Source organism: Equus asinus, chromosome 10 (assembly GCF_041296235.1).
Source record: "Equus asinus isolate D_3611 breed Donkey chromosome 10, EquAss-T2T_v2, whole genome shotgun sequence".
NCBI classification, from domain to species: domain Eukaryota; kingdom Metazoa; phylum Chordata; class Mammalia; order Perissodactyla; family Equidae; genus Equus; species Equus asinus.
The window spans coordinates 30,392,501-30,416,579 of NC_091799.1; the positions used below are offsets into that span (position 1 = coordinate 30,392,501).

At 50.7% G+C, this 24,079-nt stretch overlaps 1 protein-coding gene across 45 annotated transcripts in view; it reads right to left on the minus strand.

The window, feature by feature from the left end:
• ZNF618 (zinc finger protein 618) overlaps nt 1-24,079 on the minus strand; it is a 176,159-nt gene that overhangs the window by 26,647 nt on the left and 125,433 nt on the right. For 28 of the 45 annotated variants that reach the window (XM_070518924.1, XM_070518920.1, XM_070518923.1 and 25 more), the window contains 7 exons: nt 21,051-21,128; nt 20,332-20,370; nt 15,989-16,078; nt 15,033-15,068; nt 14,862-14,939; nt 7,276-7,335; nt 6,634-6,723 (listed from right to left, as the gene is read on the minus strand). In XM_070518924.1, coding sequence (XP_070375025.1) covers nt 6,634-6,723; nt 7,276-7,335; nt 14,862-14,939; nt 15,033-15,068; nt 15,989-16,078; nt 20,332-20,370; nt 21,051-21,128 — 471 coding nt within the window. The remainder of the gene's footprint in view (nt 1-6,633; nt 6,724-7,275; nt 7,336-14,861; nt 14,940-15,032; nt 15,069-15,988; nt 16,079-20,331; nt 20,371-21,050; nt 21,129-24,079) is intronic. The other 17 variants (XM_070518927.1, XM_070518925.1, XM_070518926.1 and 14 more) reach the window with 1 other exon arrangement.

The window sequence follows — 24,079 nt, forward strand, 5'->3', positions numbered from 1 at the left end:
TAACAATCAGAATGATCTTTGACTTCTCATCAGAGACAACAAAAGCCAGAAGATGAAGGAAAGACATTTTTAAAGTGCTGAAAAAAAAAAATTTCTCAACTTAGAATTTCATATCCAGAGAAAACATCCTTCAAAAGAGGAGGTGAAATAAAAACATCTTCAGTTAATAAAATCTTTCACCAACAGATCTATAATACAAGAAATGTTAAAGAAAGCTCTTCAGGGAATAACGAAATTCAGGGAATAACGAGTATAGACGGAATTTAGATTTATAAAAAGGAAAGAAAAGCACAGGAAATGGTAAATAGGCAGGTAAATATAACAGCCGTTTTCTCATTTCTTAATTACTTTAACAAGTGATTGACTGTTCAAAGCAAAAAGGATAATTGTTGGGTTTATAACTTATATAGATGTATACAAGTAAGAATAGCACACAGGCCTGAGAGATAGTACATGGAAGTAGACTCATAAAGCTCTTACATTATGTGTGATGTTTTATGTTATGAATTCATAGTTGATTAGAATACAGTAAAGATGTATATTATAAACCACAGAGTAACCACTAAAGAAAAAGAGGTATAGCCAACAAGTTAACAAAGGAAATAAAAAAAAATTCTTAATTAATATTAAAGAAGGCAAGAAAAGAAAAAATGAACGATAAGAAGAGATGGGACGAACAGAAAAAAATTCAAGGTGGTAAACTTACATCCAAACATATCAGTAAATTATACTAAATATAAATGGACTAAATACTTTGTTTAAAAGGCAGAGATTGCCCGACTGGATAAAGGAGCAAGAACCAACTTTATGGATGCACTTCAAAGATACAGACACAGACAGATTAAAAGAAAAGGATGAGAAGAGATACCGCATGCTGACATTAATCCTAAGCAAGCTGCAGTGGCTATATTAATATCAGATAAAGTAGATTTTGGGACGACAGGTATTACCAGAGATAAAGGGCACTGCACACTTTTAAAAAGGGTCAGTTCATCAAGACATGATCATCCTAAATGTGTGCACCTGAAAACAAAGTTTCAAAGCACATGACTCAATAACTGACAGAATTAAAGGAAGAAGAGCATTTTAGCTGCAGATTTTAATGCTCCTCTCTCAGTACTGGAGAAAAAAAGCAGATTAAATTTTTTTCAAAAAGCTTGAAAAAGTATAGCGATCTGAATAACATTATGAATCAACTTAACCTAATTGACACCACAGTCAGGGAACACTCTTCCCAACTGATTCTCTAAGGCCAGAATTACTCTGATATTCAACTCAGACAAGGACATTATAAGAACAGAAAAGGACACTGCTGGTTGCGATGTAATATGGCATAACCGCTTTGAAAACCGGTTTGGCTGTCTCTTAAAAGTTAAACGTACACCTACCATATGATCCAGCCATTCCATTCCTAGGTATTCACCCAAGAGAAATGAAACTCTACAAAGACGTGTACACAAAAGTTCACAGCACCTTTATCTGTATTAGCTCCAAACCGGAAACACACCATATGTGCATCTATAAGTGAAGAGACAACGGAATACTGCTATATCTATATCTATATCTATATCTATATCTATATCTAGATAATGGAATACTGCTACTCAACAATTAAAAGCAATGAACTTCTGACATATGCAAACATGGATGAATCTTTAAACAATTATGGTGAGTGAAAGAAGCCAGGCCCTCTCTCACACAAAAAAAGAGTACATATAAGATCCCATATATGCAGTATTCTAGAAAATGCAAACTAATCTATACTACTAGGAAGCAGAGCAGCGCCTGCCCAGGGATGGGGATGGGGGTGGGGAAGTTGTGAGCAAGAGATTATAAAAGAGCACAAGGAAACTTCTGGAGGCGATGGATATGTTCATGATCTTGATTGCAGTAATGGTTTCATGGGTGCACACATAGGTCAAAACTTTTCAAATGTACACTTTAACTACAGGCACTTTATTGTAGGACAGCATATCTCAATAAAGGTTTAAAACACTTCAACAGAAATACTTACTTTTTTGATTATGTCCATCATTACCAAATCACTGATTGAATATAGGGCCCTCTGCTCATCCTAGGACTGTAGTTACCTGCCCTCGAGGGCTCAGTTTTGGGAGTGATATGAAAAGCCAGGTAAAATTCTGGGGAATTTCAGACTGAAGTGAACAGAAAACATCTTCTTGAAAGCAAAGTAACTCTACAAACTACCCTGGTTCCTAAAGTAACTCAGACACCCATCCAAGAAAAAGGGGCTTCAAAGCAGGAAGTCGTTCTTCTGGCAAAGAAGAAACATCCCAACACTGTGACCGTCTTCAGTTCATTTCATAGCCTGACCTTCTGATCATCTCAATGTATTTTAATAAAGTACAGGCATGGTGACCTCTTTTAAAAGATAACAAAAATCAATCCATGAAATTCACCGCATTATCAGAATAAAAGACAAGAATCATATAATCATCTCAACAGATGGAGGAAAAAACACGTGACACCAACTGATGATACAAGCTTTCAGTAAACTAGGAAGGGAAGGTGACTTCCTCAACAGATGAAGGGCATCTATGAAACCCTCCTTCAGCCAACACAATCCTCGATGAGAACGGATCCTTAAGGAAAATCTGAACCCTATGACTGGGAACAAGGCAGAGATATCACTCATTTCTTCTGTTCAACATTGTACTGGAGGGTTGTAATCAGTATAGTGAGAAAGAAAAAGATAATAAAAAGAATACAGATTGGAAAGAAGGAGGCAGAGCAGTCTTTATTAGCAGATGACATCTGCATGTATGAGAAAAATGCTAAGAATCTACCCAAAAAAAACCTATGAGAACTAATAAGTGAATTTAGCAAAGTTTCAGGATACAAACTCAATATACAAAAATCAACTGTGTTTATATGTACTAGCAAAAAACGACTGGAAAATAAAAAATCATGGCGTCAAAAACATACAATACTTAGAGATAATTTAATAAAAGATGTGCGAGACCTCTACTCTGAAAAGTACAAACTCCGGCTGAGAGAAATTAAAAGACCAAATGCTTGGAGAGACATATACCATGTTCATGGATTGGAAGACCCACTATTATTATGAGGTCTATTCTCCCCAGATTGGTCTACAGATTTGGTGTAATCCTAAACAAAATACCAGTTGGAAATTCTGTAGAAATTGGCAAGAAGACCAATATTTACATGGAAAAGCAAAGTTCCTAGAATAGACAAATATTCTTTAAAAAGGACAAAATTGAAAAACTGAGAGTACCTGATTTAAGACTCGGTACAAAACTCCAGTAAATAAAACCGTTTTGGCATAAACATAAACAAATAGATCAATGGAACAGAAATAAACTCACACTTATATATTCAACTGATTTTCAGAAAGGTCCCAAGGCAATGCAATGGGGAAAGGGACAATCCTTTCAACAAATGGTGTGAGAGCAACCGGATATCCATATGGACGAAAATGGATCTCAACGCATACCTCTCATCGCTCACAAAAGCTAACTGGAAATGGATCACAGACCTAAATGCAAAAGCTAAAATTATAAAGCTTCTAAAAGATAATACAGGAGAATATCTTCACTATCTCGAGGTAGGCAAGAATATGCTGGGTAGGACCCAGAAAGCACTAACCATAAAAAAAGTGATAAATTAGACTTCACCAAAATGAAGAAACAACTGCTCATCAAAAAGTATTGTGTGAAAATCAACAGGGATGCCGAAGACTGAGAGAAAATATTCACTATATATATATATGATAATGGACCTGGATCTAGCATACATAAACTCCTACAACTTAATAATAAAAAAAGACAAACAACCCAACCAAAAACAGGGCAAAAGATTTAAACCGTCTCTGAAGAAAAACAGACAAATGGCCAAGAAGCCGATGAAAAAGTGCTCAGCATCATTATGCATCAGGAAAATACAAATGAACAACACAATGAGATCCCACCACCCCCGCATGAGAACAGGAAGAATTAAAGAGCCATTGCCCCCAAATGCTGGCAAGAACGCGGAGCAAGTGGAACCCCGATCCGTGGCTGGTGGGAGCATAAGATGCTCCAGTCATTTTGGAAAATGGTTTGTCAGTTCTTAAAAACATACTCTCCCCCATGACCCAGCAATCCTACTCCTTGGAATCCACCGAAATGAACACATGTCCGTGAAAAGTCTTGTACAAGCATTTTCACAGCAGCTTTCTTCATAATAGCCTAAAACTGGAAACAACTCAGATGAACAAGCAAATGGCTAAACAAACTGTCGTATTTTCACACAACAGAATATCGCTCAGCAGTAAAAAAGAATGAACTGATATAAACGACAAGCATGAATCTTAAAAACATTTTGCTGAGTGAAAGCAGCCAGACACGCAAGAGTAGACATTCTACAAGCGCAGTCACACCAACTTCTCCTGCAGCCAGCACAGGTCCTCCAGGATCCTCTCACCGCACCCACAGTCTCTCCCGGCTTAGGCCTGGGTACCACTTGATGAAGCCGTCAAGTCCAGCCCCTAATTCCACACAGAACCCACGGACATACAAGTCTCTAGATCCAAAGGCCAGTGGAGGGGCTATTTCTTGGTCGGCTTTCGAGAATCAGTCGTCTGTTGGTTCCAGCCTAAATCACTCATGCTGTCTGTTCAACACAGACGATCTCAGAGGCTCCAGACTTCCGTGAGTAATAGACAAGACAGATTCGCTCAACAAACAGATGCAAAAAGACAAAGAGTCCACGACAGAGAGAAAAAGAAAATGAGGAACCGAGAAACAGTAGACAGCCCTTCCGGAGAGAAGCACCTGGATGTTAAGGAAGAAATCAGGGGGCCAGGGATGGACCCCTTCCTGCTGCACCATTGGACACGTGATGCAGAACAGCTTCGGGGTTAAGAGTATGGACCCAGAGCTCGCCTGCTGGGTTCAAAGCCAGGCTCCTTCTCTTCTTAACTCCGTGACCTTATGCACCCTGTTCCAGGAAGAGCCATTTGGGGCAACAGTATAAGCAGCATGCAAGTTATTCTCCAAAGGCTGACCCCACGGTTGCAGGCTGGTCTTGTAATTAACATCCAACTGGAAGTGCATTCTGGGTAGCATCCCCTCTGAGCAGCAGGGCAGGTGCTGCTTCCCTGGACAGCACAGGTGGGCAGGTGCCCATGCACAGCTGCCCCTGTCCCCGCCCGTGGAAAGCGGGATCCCCAGAGGGGTCTGGGCCATGGAGCTCAAGCTCAGCCGCAGCCCTGATATCTCAACATCATCACCATTTGTGGGTCAACGGGATGGGTCAGTGCCCGCCCAGCAGAAGCTGTGTCCTCTCTCCTGGACACAGGACCTGTCCACGCAGTGGGGACTGGATGACCCAGACGTCCCCAGCCTGGGTGGTGAGACGGGCTCCTCTAGTTGGGTCACCACTGATGCCTGCCTGAAGGTCTTCTCAGACCAGGAATCCAGACCCCTGGGCTGGAAAGACCTCAAGAGCTTCCAGAGGTGGGAAATCTGAGCCCAGAGAAGGGAAGTGACAGGTACCAGGGCACCCAGCAGTCAGGGGCTGTGCGGGATGGGAGCTCTCGCCCACGGGGAGACCCCTCAGGCTGCTGCTCTGCCCAGAGGGGAGGAATTCCTGGGAAACTCTTACATAGCCCTCCAGGCTCTGGACACTTCTCCCCGCCCACCTGAATGCTCTCATGGGGGGGACCTGCCTGTGCCACTACTGTCAGGGCTCCAGGAGGGTCATGAGCTCCCCAGACCGTAGGCAGCTTGAACCCCCGTTGATCTTGCGTAACCCTGGCCCACCGCTAGACCTGAGCTTTCCCACCCACAGATGGTACAGGAGGGTCCCCACAGCTCTGCTGTGACAAACACAACCAAGGATGTGCCCAAACACTCTCAGCACCCACCCCACTGCCCCACGACGCTCGCTAAGCCCCGCCTGTCGGAACTCTGGCTGGGGACTGGAGGCCTTCCCAGCTCATCTATTTGGGGATCTAAGGATGGACCTCCTCCCACCTCCAGAAGAGAAGTTGGGAAAGCAGCTGCACCAGGAGAATGGCCGGCCAGGACGAGCCTGTGAGAAGCATCCTTAGAACACTGGGGACCAGAGACAGGATGGGGCCTGCCCAAGGCCACATGCAAAGCTGCAACCACGCTAGGATTAATACCCGCCCTTCCGGGTCCCGGTTTAGTGCTCCCTCTAGCTTCTGACCCCTTCCACCACCACGGGCAAAGAGGGAGCTGTCTTGTCTACATGACCGTCTCCCAGCCGGGGTCAGGCCCTGCACGGGGTCAGACTCAAGCTGCATCACACGGGGCTGGCTTTGTGGGTGCAGACCAGCAACCATCCAACTTGGGGGTGCTTAAAGAGGCAGGGACACAGCCACCGAAGGACCCGATGAGGGATGCCCACGTCCTAACCCCAAATCCACGTGGGCCCCAGGCCTCTGCGTCCCCTGAAGCTTCAGGGTGGGGTTTTCCCGGCTATTCCGGTTACTGCAGCAAAGTGGTCCCAGGTCACACCTGGACGCCTAGGGACTGGCCCAGATCAAGGCCCCCTTTGCCTTCACCCTCCCCTGGCAAGGCTCCAGAGCCTTGGCTGATAGCCAGCCCGCCCCTCCCCCAGCTTCCCCATCCCCCATCCGGTACTCACTGATGGGGGCGTGTAAGGCCACATGTTCCTGGTAGGGTGTGTAGTACTTGTACTGCTTTCCACAGAATTCACAGGTGTAATTGCCGGTTTCTGTCCAGGAAGGAGAGAAAAGTGTGGGGAAGAGGCGCCGGGCTTCCATCCAGAAGCAGTAGCATGTGTGTGCTCCCTCCCCCCAAACTCCTCCTCCTTCTGGGACCACCAGTGAGAATCAGGAGCCCACTCGACTCAAGACTACGTGGGCTCAAATCCCAGCTCGGCCATTTCGAGCTGTGTGACCTTGGGCAAATCTCTTAACCTCTCTGTGCCTCAGTTTTCCTATCCGTAAAATGGGGGTAAATAATAGGACCACCTTCTAGGATTGCTGTGAGGATTAAATTTATATGTGAAGAGCTTAGAACAGTACCTGGCACACGCTGTTCTCCTTCATTGCTCCACCCCAGGCCCTGGGGCTCAGGAAACATGTGGTGACCCAAGGTGACCTCCACTCCCAACCTGTCTCTCAGCCCCTTTGCAAGCCCTGCCCTGTGCAATGGCCAGACTTGGGTGCCCCCGTCTCCAGGACCTTCCCTGCCCCCAAGCACCCCCACCCCCGGCAGAAGGGGTCACTTCTTCCTCTCGGGTCCCACCGGACTGCGTCTTTACCTCTCCTTTGGCACTGCCTAACTTCTTTCTTCTTAAAAATGTCTGATGTAATATTGTTCACTGGGGGAAAATTATAAAATACGGATAAATACAAAATTTTTAAAAGAAGAAAAATTTCAATCATCTGTAAGCCCCATAGAGCAACAGCTACCCCTGGGGGAGAGAGTGCCCCTTGCCATTGGCCCCGGACCCCATCCCACACTCCCCTCTCCTCTCGGGGCACCCCTCTCACTAACATCATCTGTCTGGCTCCTGCGAGCCCTGAATTAGCCAGCCCTGATCTATACCCTCTCTGAAACCTGGTACATTCAATCGACAATACTTTGCGGACATCTTGCTCAATCAATAAACATTGATCTCTACGACATTTATTGGCTGCACGGTTCCCACTGGACTCGAAAATTCGCTGAGCCAGGCTCCTCTACCAGGGGACAGTCAGATTGGTTCAAAATTTTTTCCCCTATTAAAAAAAATGCTGTGATCCATATCCTTGTAGAAATTTTTGTATAGGTGCTCATTATTTTTACACATCATTGTGAAATAAAGATTACTGGGCATGATCTTCGCACATTATGGCCTCAGAATAAATTAAGGGTATGTGTTTTTAAGCCTTTTGATATAAACCAGAGCACCAACTACCTACCTATCAAAAGGTTGGGCCAATTTTCACCCCAATCAGAAAGATGTGAAAATGTTTCCACACACGGTAGCCAGCATTACGTCTTATCTTCTTACATTGTGCCTGACGGGGGCGCTATAAGGCCCTGCTGGTTTCATTTTCCATTTCTTTGAGTTCTAAGGAAATTGACCCTTTTTCACGTTTAATTAACCGTGGTTTTCCATTTGTGACTTTCTCATTTGTGTTTACAGCCAATGTTTCTATAGGTATATTTACCTTTTGTAAATCACTAAGACTGAAGACATCAACATTTTGTTCTATATAAGTATTTTTCCTCTATTGGTTTCTTATTCTGTTTATGGCTTTTCTCTCTCAATATAGAAGCTTCAAAATTTCTGGTAGTTAATTTTTTAACTGATTCATAAGCACTGGAAAAGATACATGATTTGTTCTTTGTAGACTTCAAAGTCGTTAGATAAACTATATTAATTATATTATGCAAACCCTATATAATCTTCTCTCCTTGCTCGGTCAAAGACTCAATGTTGTGATCAATCTTCTCATTTCATTGCATTTCTGAATTCATTTTGTCTATTTAGACACAATGCTGCTTGATGTATATCGGCTCATGAAATCAGAATCTTCGCTGTGAACTGTACCCTCCACTGACATTCCACTAATTTCTAACACACCGCTTCTCAAAGTGCGGTCCCCCGGCCAGCAGCATTGGCATCACCTGGGAACTTGGTAGAAAGGCAAATTCTCAGGACTTACCCAAGATATGCTGAAAGAAAAATTCTATGGATGGGATCCAGAAATCTGTGTTTTAACGGCCCCTCAGAAAATTCTGATGCACAGGAACACTTAAGAACCATTGTTCTAACAGTTAATTATACTGTTTTATTAGTTCGTTGGGCATTTATATTATTAATTCTTGATAATGACTTTGTCAGATCCTGCTTTCTACTTGTTTAATGTGCTTAAGACATTTCCCTAAATTTTCTTGTATTTTCATTCACCAAAGAGATGCTGTGTTAAATGCTGGCACAAAATGTTGAGCAGAAACAGTCACGGGGGGCTGGCCTGGTCACGAGGTGGTTCAGTTCCCACAGCCCGGGATTCGCAGGTTCGAATCCTGGGCGCAGACCTAGCGCCGCTCATCAAGCCACACTGTGGCAGCATCCCACACAGAACAGAGGAAGATTGGCACAGATGTCAGCTCAGTGACAGTCTTCCTCACAAACAAAAACCAAAAACCAAAAAACAAAAAAACCACTCATGGTTTCTGCCTTCAAGGAGCTCACAGTATAGAAAATCAAATAATTGAATCACATAAATTTAAAACTGCAACAGCAATAGGTGGAGACATTTACAGCGCTGTGAAAATCCTAATGGGGAATTCAACTAAGTTAAGGAAGTAGGAAAGTTCTCTGAGAAAGAGAAAAGATAAGGAATTAACCAGGTATGTCCCTTATAAACCATCATGATTGGATTATTCTAAATTAACCTGAAAATCTTTGTTTTCTAATAAAGCAGATTGTGCCATTTGCTTTTTATTGTTATGAAAGACTTGGTTTTACCCGTTTTGTGTTATGACTTTTTTTCCATGCTTCACCCTCTCTGATTTGTTCCCTTTAGTTTTCAGTTCTTTGAAACTGAAATTGTTTTTCTTTGCCTTTCCATTATTCCCCAGTGGTTCATGATTTTCTAATATTTTCCATTGTTTTGGGTAGTACGTATTTCTCTAATTGCTATAATCAAGCAGGAAAGGATATTTCCACATCTATTACCATTGAGAAAGGTAACTCAATGCTTCTCAAACTTTGGCATGTGTAAGAATCATCTAGAAAGACTGTTACAACAGATTGCTGGGCCCCCCATAAAGATTCTGATTCCATAGGTCTGGCATGGGGCTAAGAATTTCCATTTCTCATAAGCTTCTAAGAGATGCTGACGCTGTTGGTCTGGGGACCACACTATCACTAGGACCAGTTTAACTCACTTTACTGTATCCTACTTTCCTCCGTCTTGTGTTTTTCAAATTCACTTTTAATATTTTCCAATAACCTTAGTCTTTCGCATTCAATTTTATAATCAGATTTGCAACATCTTAAACTTACTTCTGGTTTACCTGGCTCTAGTATTCATAAGTCCTCTTATACTATGCATTAATGCCCCGAAATTGAGCCCATAAACGTCTTCTACCACCTATTTCATTGGAGTATATTTTCAAATAATTTTTTTTTTTTTTCTGGGGAAGATTAGCCCTGAGCTAACTGCTGCCAATCCTCTTCTTTTTGCTGAGGAAGACCGGCCCTGAGCTAACATCCGTGCCCATCTTCCTCTACTTTATATGTGGGACGCCTACCACAGCATGGCTTGCCACGTGGTGCCATGTCCGCACCCGGGACCTGAACCAGCAAACCCCTGGCTGCCAAAGGGGAATGTGCACACTTAACCAATGCGCCACTGGGCCGGCCCCCAAAATAGTTTTTGAAGATGGGTACATAGGAGAAATAGTATGTTTTTGAGCCCTTTCTTCTTTACACATAAATCACAATTTGTCTAGATATAAAGTTCTCAGATTATGATGTTTTCCCTTCAAAACATGCTCCATCATATTTTGGCATTTGGAATTGCAGAGAAGTCTAAGGCTAGTCCACTTCGGATTCTTCTGTGAGTAACTTGCTTTTCTTCTAAATGCCTGTAATACTTTTTTTTTAATTTATAGTTTAAAAAAGTCACTAAGATCTAGTTAGTTATGGGTCTCTTTATATTGACTCTTCCTGACATACGATGAGCCCTTAAATCTGCATATACAAGTCTTTCTTTAGCTGAGCAAATTTTTCTTCTATTTTATCTTTGGAGTATGGTTTCTGTCCCACTGGTACACCACCATCAGTTATCCGGCACTGGTACCCCATCCTCCATATTTATCACGTTTTCCTCCTGCTATCTTCATCTGTTCAGGTGTGTCCCCCACATAATTAATTCCATTTCTGCCGACTGACCCTGTTCTTAGCCATCTACAAAGTAGGTTTCAATTCTGTTCCTATAGTATCTGCTTCTTGGGAATCTTTTCCATTTCGCTCCTTTCTTTTTGCCTTTTCACCTTATCCTCTCGCTTTTTCACCACACACCTCAGGCTCCTTCTTCACAGGGGCCATGCTATGGACTGAACTGTGTCTCCCCCAAATTCAGATGCCGATGCCCTACGTCCCAATGTAATGGTATTTGGCCAAGAGGAGAGTTCGCGCCAGAATCCAAACATCCTTGCACCCTGATCTCAGACTTCCAGCTTCCAGAACTGTGAGAAAATAAATTTCTAATGTTTAAGCCCCGCTGTCTGTGGAATTTTGTTAAAACAGCCCGAACAGACTTAAGACAGGTCATAGTTTCTCATACAGGCTTCCCCTGCTATCTGAAAGTTCGCTTTATGTCACTTTGCTTTGACGAAAGACCTACGTTAGTCCCTGTTTTTGCTACCGAAAGAAATTCGAAGAGGATTTGCATTTTGCAGAAAGCGAAAATAGCGTTCAATGTTTCACAGAGAGCCATTATAAGAGCAGAGCGCACCCCAGCAGCGGGAGAGGGGCCACCAAGCTGCTTCCCCAGACACCGCGCTCAGCATCTCAGCATTGAGCTGCCAGAGCCGTGAACCGTGTCTCTGAGCACTTGTGCTTTATCTCCATTTATTTTGGTAGGTGAATTTTCGGGTCCGAGGATGCTCAAAAAATTCCCCCATATCCGTCAACGGTCATTGCTTCTTCGCTCTATGCCAGCCCGGCTTACGAAAGCTTTCATGGGAATGCTCTATCTTCAGGCAGCGGGGGAAAACATGGACTCGATAGTGGTCATCAAACAGAATTTTCTTCTCGATGTTTCAGCAGGTCACTTTCAGAGGTACGCTCTTCTTCTGAGTCTCCCAAATTCTCTTTTTCTTGTTACGTGCAATTTCACAGTTGCCATGTTTTGTTTTTATTCTTCAAGTTACTCTTCTTTTCCACATATAAAAATCAAGTACCCTATAAAGGAATCCAGACTTACTGTTGCAACAGACATGAACGAAGGGCCCTCCATCTCCCCATTATCATGGTAGGAACCGTCAGACCTGCAGTTGAGGAGAAAGCTGACACACAGGGCCCCATAGACCAACTCTCGCCTCCTGGCAGGATTCCTCTTCTCCGGCGTGGCTCCAGCCCCCTTCCTCCTAGGGACCCAACTCTCTGATTCACTCAGCTGATGCAGATGTAAGGTGTACTTCCCAGCGCGTGCTGCCACCTGGATTCCTCCTCTTCCCGACCCACAGAGCCTACTCACTGCAACTAGTCCCTTCAGAGTGCACCGTGCCTCTATGGCTCTCCTTGTTCTACGCCTCGTCATTTTTAGGGTTCTGTGGCACCAGCCTGCTTAGAAGAAGTGGCAGCCCCCCAAGAAGCAGCATTCTTATTTTCCAAGGCAGCCCCTGAGTGTTGACAAGAGACGGCCTCACACGATCCCAGCAATCTCAGTTCCCCAGGGGAGCGTGCGGGGAGCCAACCTCAGTTCGATTTCTCAGTGCGATTCCCTGCTCCTTATAATTTGTGATAATTCCTCCCAGGTCCTGGCACTGGCTGTCTGTCAGACTTAGTTACTGATCGACAGGACAAGTGTCATCTTGTTCTGCACCTTCCTGAGTAACGAACAGGTACCATTTATTCGACGCTTTCCACGCGAATGTGGAGGACCCTGCTAATACCTGCACAAGGATCACCTCATCTAATCTCACGACAATCCTCACAGGTGAGTTTTACTGTCATCGCTCCATCTTAGAATTAAGGAAACTGGATTAGAAAGATGATACAATTTGCAGGATGCCACACAGGATTAAGCGTAGAACCGGCATTCCTATTTGGGATGGCTCCAAAGCTCTCACTCTTGACGGTTTCCCAGCAACATCACTCATTTGTTACGCCCTGAACACGAGGCAGGTACTGGGTTACACACGTTATGCGTGCACCCCCCAACAGTCCTGTAGAAGACGCAGATGTTCTTGTCCCCTACTTCCAGATGAGTCCACAGATGCTCAGAGCGGGTGAGCAGCTAGTAAACCGGTGATGCCAGCATTCGAACCTGGGCCTGATTCTGAAAGCCTGTTTTCATAATTATGATGCCACAGATGGAAGGGCAGTGCCATGCGGGGCTGCTGGCAGACAGTGTACTGAAGCGGGAAGCCACGGATCCCACTGTCCCAGTCCTGTATCCACCCGAGAATGTCCCCGGGAGCATTTCTAATTCACCTCTGGGTTCTCCCACGGTCTAACTTCTCGTAGTTTTAAGGCTGAGGATTTCATCACTTTCTTCATCTCCAAGATTATTTTAATGCTCCTGTTTATTGAATGTCTACTGTGCATATGACGAGCACCGTGCTGCCCACTTTACAATATTATCATGTCTCCAGTTTCCTGAGTGCTTTTTTTTTTTTCTTAAGATTGGCACCTGACAAACAACTGTGGCCAATCTTTTTTTTTTCCTGCTTTATCTCCCCAAATCCCCCCTGGTACATAGTTGTATATCTTAGTTGCAGGTCCTTCTAGTTGTGGCATATGGGATGCTGCCTCAACGTGGCCTGACGAGCAGTGCCATGTCTGCACCCAGGATCCGAACCCTGGGCCGCCGCAGTGGAGCACAAGAACTTAACCACTTGGCCACAGGGCCGGCCCCCCGAGCGCTTTAAGAGTCCAGGGAAAGCAGAGAAGCATCCTGTGTGAGGAAGGGGGACCCAGGCAATGCCTTCAGAGGGCGGAGAAAGCTCCGCCCCCTGAGGACTGTCCCCAGCTTCACTGTTCCCCCTGCCTCATCCACCGGGTCTACGTTTGTGTGTGTATTTTCACAGGCTGCCTTAATCCTTACTGTAATGAGGCACAGTCAAGAAGGGTTTTCTTCTTGCTGGGCAGTAAGAGAGGCACAGGAAAGAGAGAGATGAACAAGCAAGTATGTAAATTCCTGAAGGATGGACAGGATGAGTCACTCGTGGCGGTCGCCACAAAGGTCTTCCTAAAATGTCAATCTCATCGAGTCCCTTCCCCACCTAGTAAACTCTCTGGCTCCTTCCCCTTGGGATGAAATCTAAATGCCTTCTGCGGGCACGCAAGGCTCCAAGACCTGAACTCAGAACCAAGTGGCCTTGCAATTCCCAGACCAAGCACTGCTCTCCTGCCTTCCAGTGGGATGCAGGGACCCATTCCCCGCCTTCATCCCCACATGGAAGCCTCCTGGATTCCCAAGATAGGACAGGCACAACCCCCTGGCCCCATGGCTCCCTGTGCTTCAGGCTATGTTGTAACTCTCTGCTGACCTACTGACCCACAGCCCCCTCCCTGTGTGAACGCCCAAGGGCGGGGCCACAGCTTCTCGCTCACCCCTGGGTCCCCACCGCACTCAACCCAAGTGTGCAGAAGCCAGGCAGGTTGGCCATGCTCCTGCCTGCCCTCAGGGGCTTACTGGGGCAAGGACAGCTGCACGTGCTGACAAACCCATTCCAGTGACCATAACAGCAATAATTCTCCGAGTACTTCCTATGTACCAGGCACTGTGCTAATCGAGAGGTGATTTACATCCATGAGCTCATTTAATCCCCCAACAAACCTGCGGGGAAATGTCCTCCACATTTCAGAGGTGAGGAGCCGAGGCTCAGGATGGCTAACAGACCGCCAGGGCACCAAGCACGGGCTACCTGCACTGCCCTGACCCTGACCCTGTGCTGTCCTGCGGCTTTGCAAAAGCTGAAGTCCTACGACTCATCGGCCCATTTCACAGGTGGGCAAATTGAAGTACAAGGAGCCCAGGGGCTCACTGGCCAGTGCTGTCACTCCACGATGAGCAATGCCACCCCTCTTCCAGTGGCGGGACTCATCCTGATGCCCTCAGCCACCCCTCACCCATCTCCCCGCCCCACAGCCCCAGCCCCAGAGAGTGGCCCGCATACTTGGCCCGATTTTCTGGAATGGTTCCGGGGGTTCCTCCTTCACCTCGTCAGTGGCCACGACACCTTGGTCAAAGGGGTCTGTGGGAGAACACACGGCCCTTAGCGTCCTGCTCAGTGGGTCTCGGGAGCCCAGCAGGGGACAGGGGAGGCGGGCAGCCACGGAGGACTTACCTGCCCGATTCTCGGGGGCCCCTTCCACACTGAACACTGTGCCCGGGCAGGAGGCAGCAGATGCAGAAGGAAAGAAGGAGACAGGAGGTCTGTTAGTCCTTGCCCATGGCGGCCTCGGCCTGGTGCTTCCAGCTCTGTCCCAGCGAGCTTGCCTTTGGGGCACGAGAGAGCTGCCTTGGCCAGTGTGGATGCTCCAGGGAACGAGGAGCCACAGGAGGGGGCATCCCAACCGGGAGGCAGTCCGGGCCTCCATTCCTCATCCTCCCCAGGGACTGGAGCCCACCCAGGGGCAGGCTCACACTTCCTGCCTGGCCTGTTTCTGGATCATCAGCGCCCCCTCGAGGAGCCAGGAGAAGAAGAGGAAGAGATGGGCAGGAGGGAGGAAGAGGAGGCGAGAGGAAGGACAAGCCACCAGCAATAGGCAGTGGGGCCTGGTTGTCAGAGCTTGAGATGGGCTGGGGGTGTGCGGGGCAGAGAGGGAGCCCCCCAAGATCCTTTCCAGGGCCCTATTTCTAGGATCCTTAAGATTCTAAAAATAAATTACCTAAATTTATTGTTCTCATTTCTAACTCTGTCATCTAAGAGGCTAAAACACTATCGTTCATTTTTAAAAACTGGTTTAATTTCACCGAAGCACGTGAATACTCAATAGGAAATCGTAAAACGAAGTGATACGAAACTGCCGATATCTGACTGATTTTGACCTACAAAAATGGCGTTTTCTCTTAGGTTGCCTGAATCAGAAGGGTATATGGAGCCTGACGGGGCCCTTCTCTCCCCCAGAATCCTCAGGGGTTGGTCAAGCCCCTCGTGGTCTGGTTGCTGCCTGACCCTCCTCTGGGTAGGAGGAGCGGGGAGAGGGCCCGGGGCGGGTGGGAGGCTGACAGGAGCCCCGGTGGGGAGGAGGGGGTGTGTCTGGACAGGCCTCCGCTGCTGAGGAGTGAGGCCTGACTCACCATCCACGGCGTGCAGGTCCCGGTGCTCCTGGAAACAACTATAGTATTTGTACTTCTTCCCACAGATGTCACACGTGTACCTGAAATTGTCTGCGGGGGATGGAAAGACACACGTGCTTACAGGGCTTCAGTCCCCTGGGGTGGCACTCTGGGGCCAGTTCATCTGCCGCGGGAACCAAAGACGGGACGAGCCCCAACTGATAACCCCATGGAGAAATCAGTTCCTGGGGTGTTAGGGGTCCTCCACACAGGGGACAGAGAGCCCTTGAATGACTTTCAAAGCAACCCCTGATCCCACCCTGCACGAGCTGAGCTCCTACAGGCCTGGTCCATAACCAGCCCACCTTTCTTCGTGGAGTTACACGAGAACAGGCGTCACTGCGGCTCCCACAGGGCTCTGCGCTGCACCGCGCCGGCCTGGGCGCTTCCCCTGTTTTCTCCATCAGTCCTCGCAACCGAGGGAGGAAGGAGTAACCCATTCATCACCCTAGGAGGCTGAGGGTCAGAAGGGACCCGCCCCGAGCACCACAGCTGGGAGGGCCTGTGACTGGCAGCTTCGGGGAGGGTTCCCACTGTCCCCAGCTTCCCGGTGTTCTCGGCCTGTGCAAGCCCTTCTCCTCGAGTCTGGGCTGGACCCGGTGACTTGCTTCTAATGAACAGAATGCAGTAAAGTGATGGGATGTCACTGCCGAGATGAGGTTATGAAAGACCGTCCCTTTCATCCTGCTCACCCCATCTCTCTCTTGTTCGCTCTTGCTGGCGGCCCCGTAGAGAGATCCACGTGGCCGCCTCTGGTGAACAGCCAGCCAGTGAAGATCTGAGGCCTTCAGTCCAACAGCTTGGGAAGGACCGACCCTGCTAACCGCCGTGTGAGTGAGCGTGGGAGCCCTCCTTCCCCGGTTGAGCCCTGAGATGAGCCCCCAGCCCTGGCCGATACCTGACGCCAGCCCGTGAGACCCAGAGGACCCAGCGAGGCCACAGCCTGACTCTGACCACAGGAACTGTGCGGTAATCAGTGTCCGCCGCTGTGAGTCATTAAGCTTTGGGGAAATGTGTTACACAGCAACAGATCATGGATACGGGGCCTGAGTTTGGATGATCCCGGGTCTCCCCACAGGCAGAGGCTGGACTCACTCAGGACACTGCCCTCTCCACAGCAGCAACACTAACATTTGTACTGGAATGGACCTCGCGTGTGCATTCCCTGGGCTTCTCTAGGAGGGCCTATCCACCCCACCTTCCCAAGAACGCCCAGCACAGGGAGGCTGGGCAACTTGCTCAAGACTGCACAGTGGGGCAGGGAATAGCCAGGAGTCAAACATTCACTCAACTCCAAGCTACAGCTGAGTCAGGGCCCATGGCCCTTCTCTGTCTGGATAAGCCACCCTCCATTTCTGGGTTGGGGCACTTGCCTCTTTGCCCCTCTCCTGCTCCTCAGCACCCAAATACAGGATCTGATAAGACCCCTCCATTCCAAAGCTGCAATGCCAGGCAATTCTGTGGGAAGGTTTCTGGCCCTCACTTAGCTGAACTTACGGACACAGATGACATTAGACATCTCCCTGTCTCTGTCCCCACCTCTTCCACTGCATCTGCAGTCTCTCAAAGTGCCTTGGCAGACACCAGGGCTACAGAGACCAACCTGTCCCTGAGGGAGGCGCACACGGCCTCAGCACACAGAGATGCTCAGGCAGGGTCCCGGCAGGCCGGCACCCTACCAGGCCCCACCATCCCCATGCCCATGCCTGAGCCAGCTGGGGAGTGGTGGGGAAGTGGTGCTGGGGTGTGGATGAGGGGAAGCCCGGGTCTGCCCCGCCATGCCCAGAGTACTAGCACATGCCAAGTCCAGCGCAGGATTCAGCTTCCCCTCTTTCCCTCCTGATTTGAGGGGAGTGGCGAGTGGTAGATGGGCTGACTCCCGGGCCTCTCCCAGGCTGGTGCTTCCAAGATTCCAAGTCTGGCTCAGGCTTCCATCCAGAATTTCCCACGACCACCAATCCAGCTTAGACAACAGCCTCCCCCAGCATGTCCCATCTGGACCATAATCCTCTCTCGGGGCTGGAGACCCAGGGAACAGAGGTGGAGAAGTCAAGGCCACCTGGGGTCTGCTGGTTCCAGATGGGGGCCTGTGCTGAAATTCCCCTCCCATGCTGGCCAGCGCTGATGGCCCTCCACAGCTGCCGGCCCCACTCGTCTCTGCCCACACAGCCTCTCCTACCAGCCAGGCCACGTCTACCACCTCAAACAAAACAGGAACCGCCAGCTTTCCGCCACCGAGAAGAACCCCTGCTCTGTCGAGTCCCACACCACTGCTCCTGAAGGGGGCGGGTACCACATTCCCGGGCCCACCTGAGGCAGGAGTGGATTAGGACGAGTGAATTATCCCCCAAAGAAGAAAGGCAGGATGACTTTTTGTCAGCATAGCCACATTTCCAGAGCCCCGAGGGAGCTCAGGGTCTCCAGGTGGGCCACTTCGGACCCGTCGGGGGATGCGGCTCCGAGGTCAGGCTGCCGGAGCCAAACGCACCTGGACCACTTACAAGGGCGACTGACGTCGAACACGCTCCCTAACCTCTGCAGCTCGGCCTTCTCATCTGTGAAATGGGAGTGAGAGCTTGTCTCACAGAGCTGTGGCAAAGAAGAAATGAGCACAACGCCTAACAGACAATAAACCTTTGGTAAACGTTACCTAATATCATTGTTCTGCAAAGGGAATCAATGAGCCGGTAGCAAAAGAACTGGATGCAGAGTTAACCTTTCACTGGCTTCGTCGACAGATAGGTAAGTTGGTATGTGCCTCTACGTATGACTGTACGATTTCTAACAAATAAATGAAAGATCCCTGGACTAGAAGGCGTGAGACCCGGTTTCTGTGCCCACCTCCCCCGCTACCAAGCCGTATGACTTTTCTCTGGGACTCAGCATCCTCATCTGCAAAATGGGTTGGCTGGACCTGATACTCTCAACAAGACCCTTTTGGCTCCAGGTCTCCCGCTCAGGCTCCTGGAACGAGGCTGGGGCGTGAGGACACCGGGCTTTCCGAGCAGGCCCTGCTGCCAGGGTCAGGACAGAGTGTGGGACGGAGAAAGCAAGCAAACCTGCGGGCCACGGGGAAAAAATTCCACAGGGAGGAAGGGAAGCGATGGAAGCACTAAAAATACTCCCGGCTACAGAGTCCTCAACAAGCAGCGGGCCTCCTGGAACAACGGAAGCCAGACGGAACACAACGGATCATTGACGGGCTGCCGGAGAGGCGGGGAGCCCGGAATAGCCGAGGAAGGAAAGATAAATAGGGAAGTTCTGTAAATGTGTGGCTGACCACAGGCAGACCATAGGAGCCGGAAGAGAAGGGAGCTATTGAGGGAGAAGGAGCCGGGGGCCAGGCAGGGGCGGAGCAGGCTTGGGGAGGGGGGCCAGGCCTTCGCCTCCTCCCAGCCGTGGGCCCCAGGGCAGGTGTCTGGACAACCTGAGCCTCAGATTCTCCAGAAAACGGACGAGTAGCCTCAGTTCGCCGGCCTCTCACGTGGTCTAAGAAACCAAAGAGAGAGCGGATGGGAAAGTGGCTCCCGCCGGGCCCTTGGGCGCTTTCCGGGATGGGGCTATCACAGACAGGCCTCTAAGAACATCCTGGTTCACATCTCTTGGTGAACGCGTGCTCACACTTCTGTCAGGTACACCCCTGGAAGGGGAGCTGCTGGATCTGGAGCTCAGGTTTGTTGGGTGGGGAGACGTCCCATCCCAGCCTACCCTCATCTGGCTGGCTGCTTATGAGGCCCCTGGGTTTAGATCTGGAGGGAGGGCACGCAGGGCCTGTGGGAGGCAAAGCAGGACACTGTCCCCAGATGTCAAAGCCCTGTGCGCCCCAGGGGCTAGGAGGCCACACTCCAGAGATTCATGCCTGCGGGGCTCACGAGGAAGCTCTCTGAAGTAGCATTTCCCAAACAGCAGCTAGGGAGCCCCAGAGGGATGAGCGGGAGTCAAAACACAGAGGAAATGGCACATGCTGGGCCCCGCAGCGGGTGCACATGTGTGTCCGCCGTTGAAGAGCCCTGAGGGGTCTAATCAGACACCTGCTCATCTCAGGGGACGGTTTCCCCAACTGCTTTGGCCAGAGAACCCTTATCGACGGAACACCTATGAACTTCCCCAGGATGAGTGCGCCATGGAACACACTTTGGGATACGTTGCTCCGAGGGACCAGAGGGCTGGCCTGGACCCCAGTGACATGTCTCCCGGAGGCCACTCGGGGCAGTCCTGGAGGCCGAGGGGGAATCAGAGGCCTCATCTGCTCCTCTTCCCACCCCCCACCCTCTCGGAGCCCATGAGGAGGGAAGAGTACTCACTGCCTTGGGAGGCTCCCTCCCCTGAGGTGGCTTCGGTGTCTGTAAGACAGACAGAGAGAGAGTGAGAAGGGGCGAGCAGACTGGACCAGCGGTGCGGCCAGTGCCGAGAGAGAAGCCGGGGCAAGCGGTGGCAAGGACTGCCCACGACAACATGGCCAGTGACGCTCTCTTCCCACTCGAGACACAGGGGAACAAACCCTCACAGTCCTCCCCCATGCCCCCCGCTGTCAGCTAGGCCCCAACCCCGTGCCCTTCCTCCCTGCCTGCCAGGCTCAGGCAGGGACAGTGCCATCCATCCTATCCCCTCAGCTTCAGTGTCCTCATCTTCAGAATGGGAGACACTGCCCGACCCCACTCCTAGGGCTGCCATGAGGAGCACATGAGACGACACGGGCCCCTCCCCTGCAGGGGCCACTGATACAGGGCAGTACTGAGGCATCCTGGGAGAAAGCAGGCCCGTGTGGGGCAGGCAGGGGTCAATCGAGAGCAGAAGCCTAGTGGTAGGTCCTGCTGGCCCCCCCCCGGCCCCTGCACTCCCCCAAGTTAAGGAGGCTTCTCCTCTCCTCCCCAGGTGCCCCTCCGACTGGAGAAAGAGGGAGGAGACTAGAAAAGACTGGAGCACTGAGGGCCTCTGGGGCCAGCCATGAGGGGCCCAGTGGAAAAACAGGCAAAGAATGGGGAGATCGGCCCCTCGGCTCTGCCTGCGGACCCCCGCTCACCTCGGTGTGCCCGTACGTGGGTCTGGAAACAGTTGTAATACTTGTATTTCTTGCCGCAGATTCCACACTCATAGGACCCTGGAACAAAGGAGAGGAAGGGACTCGTCAGCCAGCACTGACACCTGCAACCACGAGGCCCAGGACCCGTGGCAAGGCCTCCAGGCACCGCCAACTCTGCGTCAAGGGGGCAGGGCTCGTCCAACGGGCTGCCTTGACCCTGGGAGGCAAAGTGGCCCAAGGACCAGGTGAGATGGCGCAGAGCTGGAAGCCAGGAGGTCTGGGTCTAGTTCCAGGTTTGCCTCAACTCGCTGAGCGACGTTGGGCAAGTCACTTCCCATCTCTGGGCCTGCATTTCCAAATGTGTAAGAAGGCGACGGTAACTTCTTCAGCTAACTCTCATCCTTCTTCCTTGAGAGGAGAAAGGGGATGAACACAAACGTGCTCCGAGAGGAACAAATCGCATCCATATAAGGAACTCATCATCACTTACGTACATCAGGTTAATTTCTAGCTACTTCTCCTCATTGCCAGGATGGGACAGAGGCTGAGAGGACAGGCTTCGCATCAGACACAGCCATATCCCTGGGCCTGTTCTGTCACTTACCAGCAGCACGACCTTGGTGATTTCCTTGGATATGCTAAGCCCCAGTCTGCTCATCTGCAAACTGGGGCTAAAAGTACCTACCTCGTTAGTGTAGCACCCTCTCCTCCCCCTGGGAAGCACCCCACCCTACTACAGATGTGCAGACAAGGAGAGGACCCCCCACGTCTGCTGAGGAGCTGTCTTGTTCCCGCAGACGTGCAGAGACCAACACGCAAAAAACGCTGACTCCAGCCTCTGCCAGGCCCCCCTCCCAGGAGCAGGTGGCCTGAAATGGCTACGTTCCCTGTGGCCCCTTCAGACAGGTCAAAGGTGAAGCCCACTCACGCAGAGCAGGGGGCGAAGGTCGACGGCGGGAAGCCACGCAGAGCCCATCAGACCCAGCCTGGCAGGGGCCCCCAGGGCAGAGGCCCTGCCCCTCCTTCCTGGATCCAGGCCACGGGGCCCAGGTCCCACTCTTCCTAACAGAACGGCCAGGGAGCTCGCACAAAGACAGAGGCCCCGGCCCCACTCCAGGCCGAGTGCACAGAACGGCTGGGGCCCAGGAACCTGCCTGTCCCAAAAGGGTCCCTGGGGGATTCTGATGCCCAGCAACCAGGAACAGGGACCACCGGCTTCAAGTAAGACAGACCTGGGATGATGGAGTCTCGGCCCCATCATTTACTGGCTGCGCCTCAGTTTCCTCATTGGAAAAAGGTGGATAATGCAAGAGCACCGATGCGAAGACGGAATGGAGCAGGAACAGTGTTCCTCCGTGAGCCCAGTGACAGCCACAGCCCCGACTCCTCGTCCCCTCAGCCTCACCGGGAGGCAGAGGCCTGAGTACTGAGCGTGACCTTGAGGGACCAGATTAAGTCAGGAGAGCACCGGGCGTGCAATGCGAACATCATCTCAGCTCTGCGCCCCCTAGCCCTCTGATCTCGGGGACGTCCCTTTTCCTGCCCGAGCCTCAGTTTCCTCACCTGTACGACAGGACGATAACCCTACAGGCTCACGACTGAGGTCAGGAGGAATGAGCCACGACATGCGAGTAGGCTGCCTCACAGGCAGCATCGCCCCCTCCCCAACAGCGAGTCACCAAAGAGAACGCTGTCACCCTAATGCCAGCTGGGAATCTGGCAGGGTGTTATTTAGTGGCTTTATTTGTGTTACCCTGTCTCCCAGGGAAAAATATAAACACGCGGAGGGCAGAGATCAGACCGTATATCTCTTTGTCTTTAGCCCCGTGACTGGCACCCAGCGGGGGCTCAATAAATTTACGGTGTCCTGCTGTTCTACTCATCTGTCACCGAGTAATAATGACCCCAACTCCCTCCCTGAGTCTCCGCCCACTCTGCCACAGTTTCTGCCAATTCCCCTTCAACTGATGGAGAATTTATTGAGCACTGAGCATTGAGCATCCTCACCATGCCTGGCACTGAGGCCTCAGCCGTGAGCAAGACGCGATGGCTGCCCTCCGTCTCATGGGAAGCAGACAAGCCACCAGGCAAGGGGACGGTGCTCCCAGAGCGACATGCGAAACCCGGCGGGCGCAGTGAGAGACTCTAACAAACTGCCGCGAGGAGCCAAAGTCAGGGGAGCAAGCAGAGAGGAGAAGGGGAAGGGGCAGAGGGGCAGAGGGGCCGAGGGGCAGAGGGGCCGAGGGGCCGAGGGGCAGAGGGGCCGAGGGGCCGAGGGGCCGAGCCCTGGAGGCGAGAGGACCGTGAGCCCCAGGGAAGGCGGAGCCCCTCCCCAGAGGACTGAGGACACAGCCTGTGATGGGGGAAGACTTGTCCAGACTCAAGCGACTTCCAGAGGAGGTCCCTACGGCCCTCTCTGCTCCTCTTTGCCACGAGGTCCAGGCCTCAGTTTCTCCAACCGCAGGCAGCGACCTCCAGTCTTTTCTCAAACTGTACAATAACTGCAGGCTGAAGGGCAGAGCCCGCGGACTGTCACAGGTCCCCTCACTTGTGCCCCCAGCAGGCCAGGTCCCTCCTGGCTTCACGGAGAGAGCCGTGGGCACAGGCAGCCTTGCTCACACGTCCCAGTCCACACGGAGACTCCTGGGGGCACGGTGCATTGCCAGCCTCAGGCCCTCTCCTGGCCCCCAGGGCAGCGTGGGGCACCTGCCCAGCACACCAAGTCTCAAGACACAGCACTGTGTGCTGGCAGGAGAGACCCCAGGTTCAAAGCCCTGCCTACCCCCCGCTCACCCTAAGACCTCGGGCTTCAGGTGCCCTGTCTGCAAAAGGGGCTGGATGGGCAGAGGTGGAGAGTGGGAGAGTGCAGAGCGGCCGCACCACAGTGCAATGGTGTCAACCCGGGTCCAATCCCAGCTCACCACATACCAGCCGGGGAGGCCGGCCATGTCAGGGAGCCACCTACGCCTCAGGCTTCCTCTCTGTAAGAGGGACCGCGTAAAATGATGCCCATTTCACAGGGGGTTGTG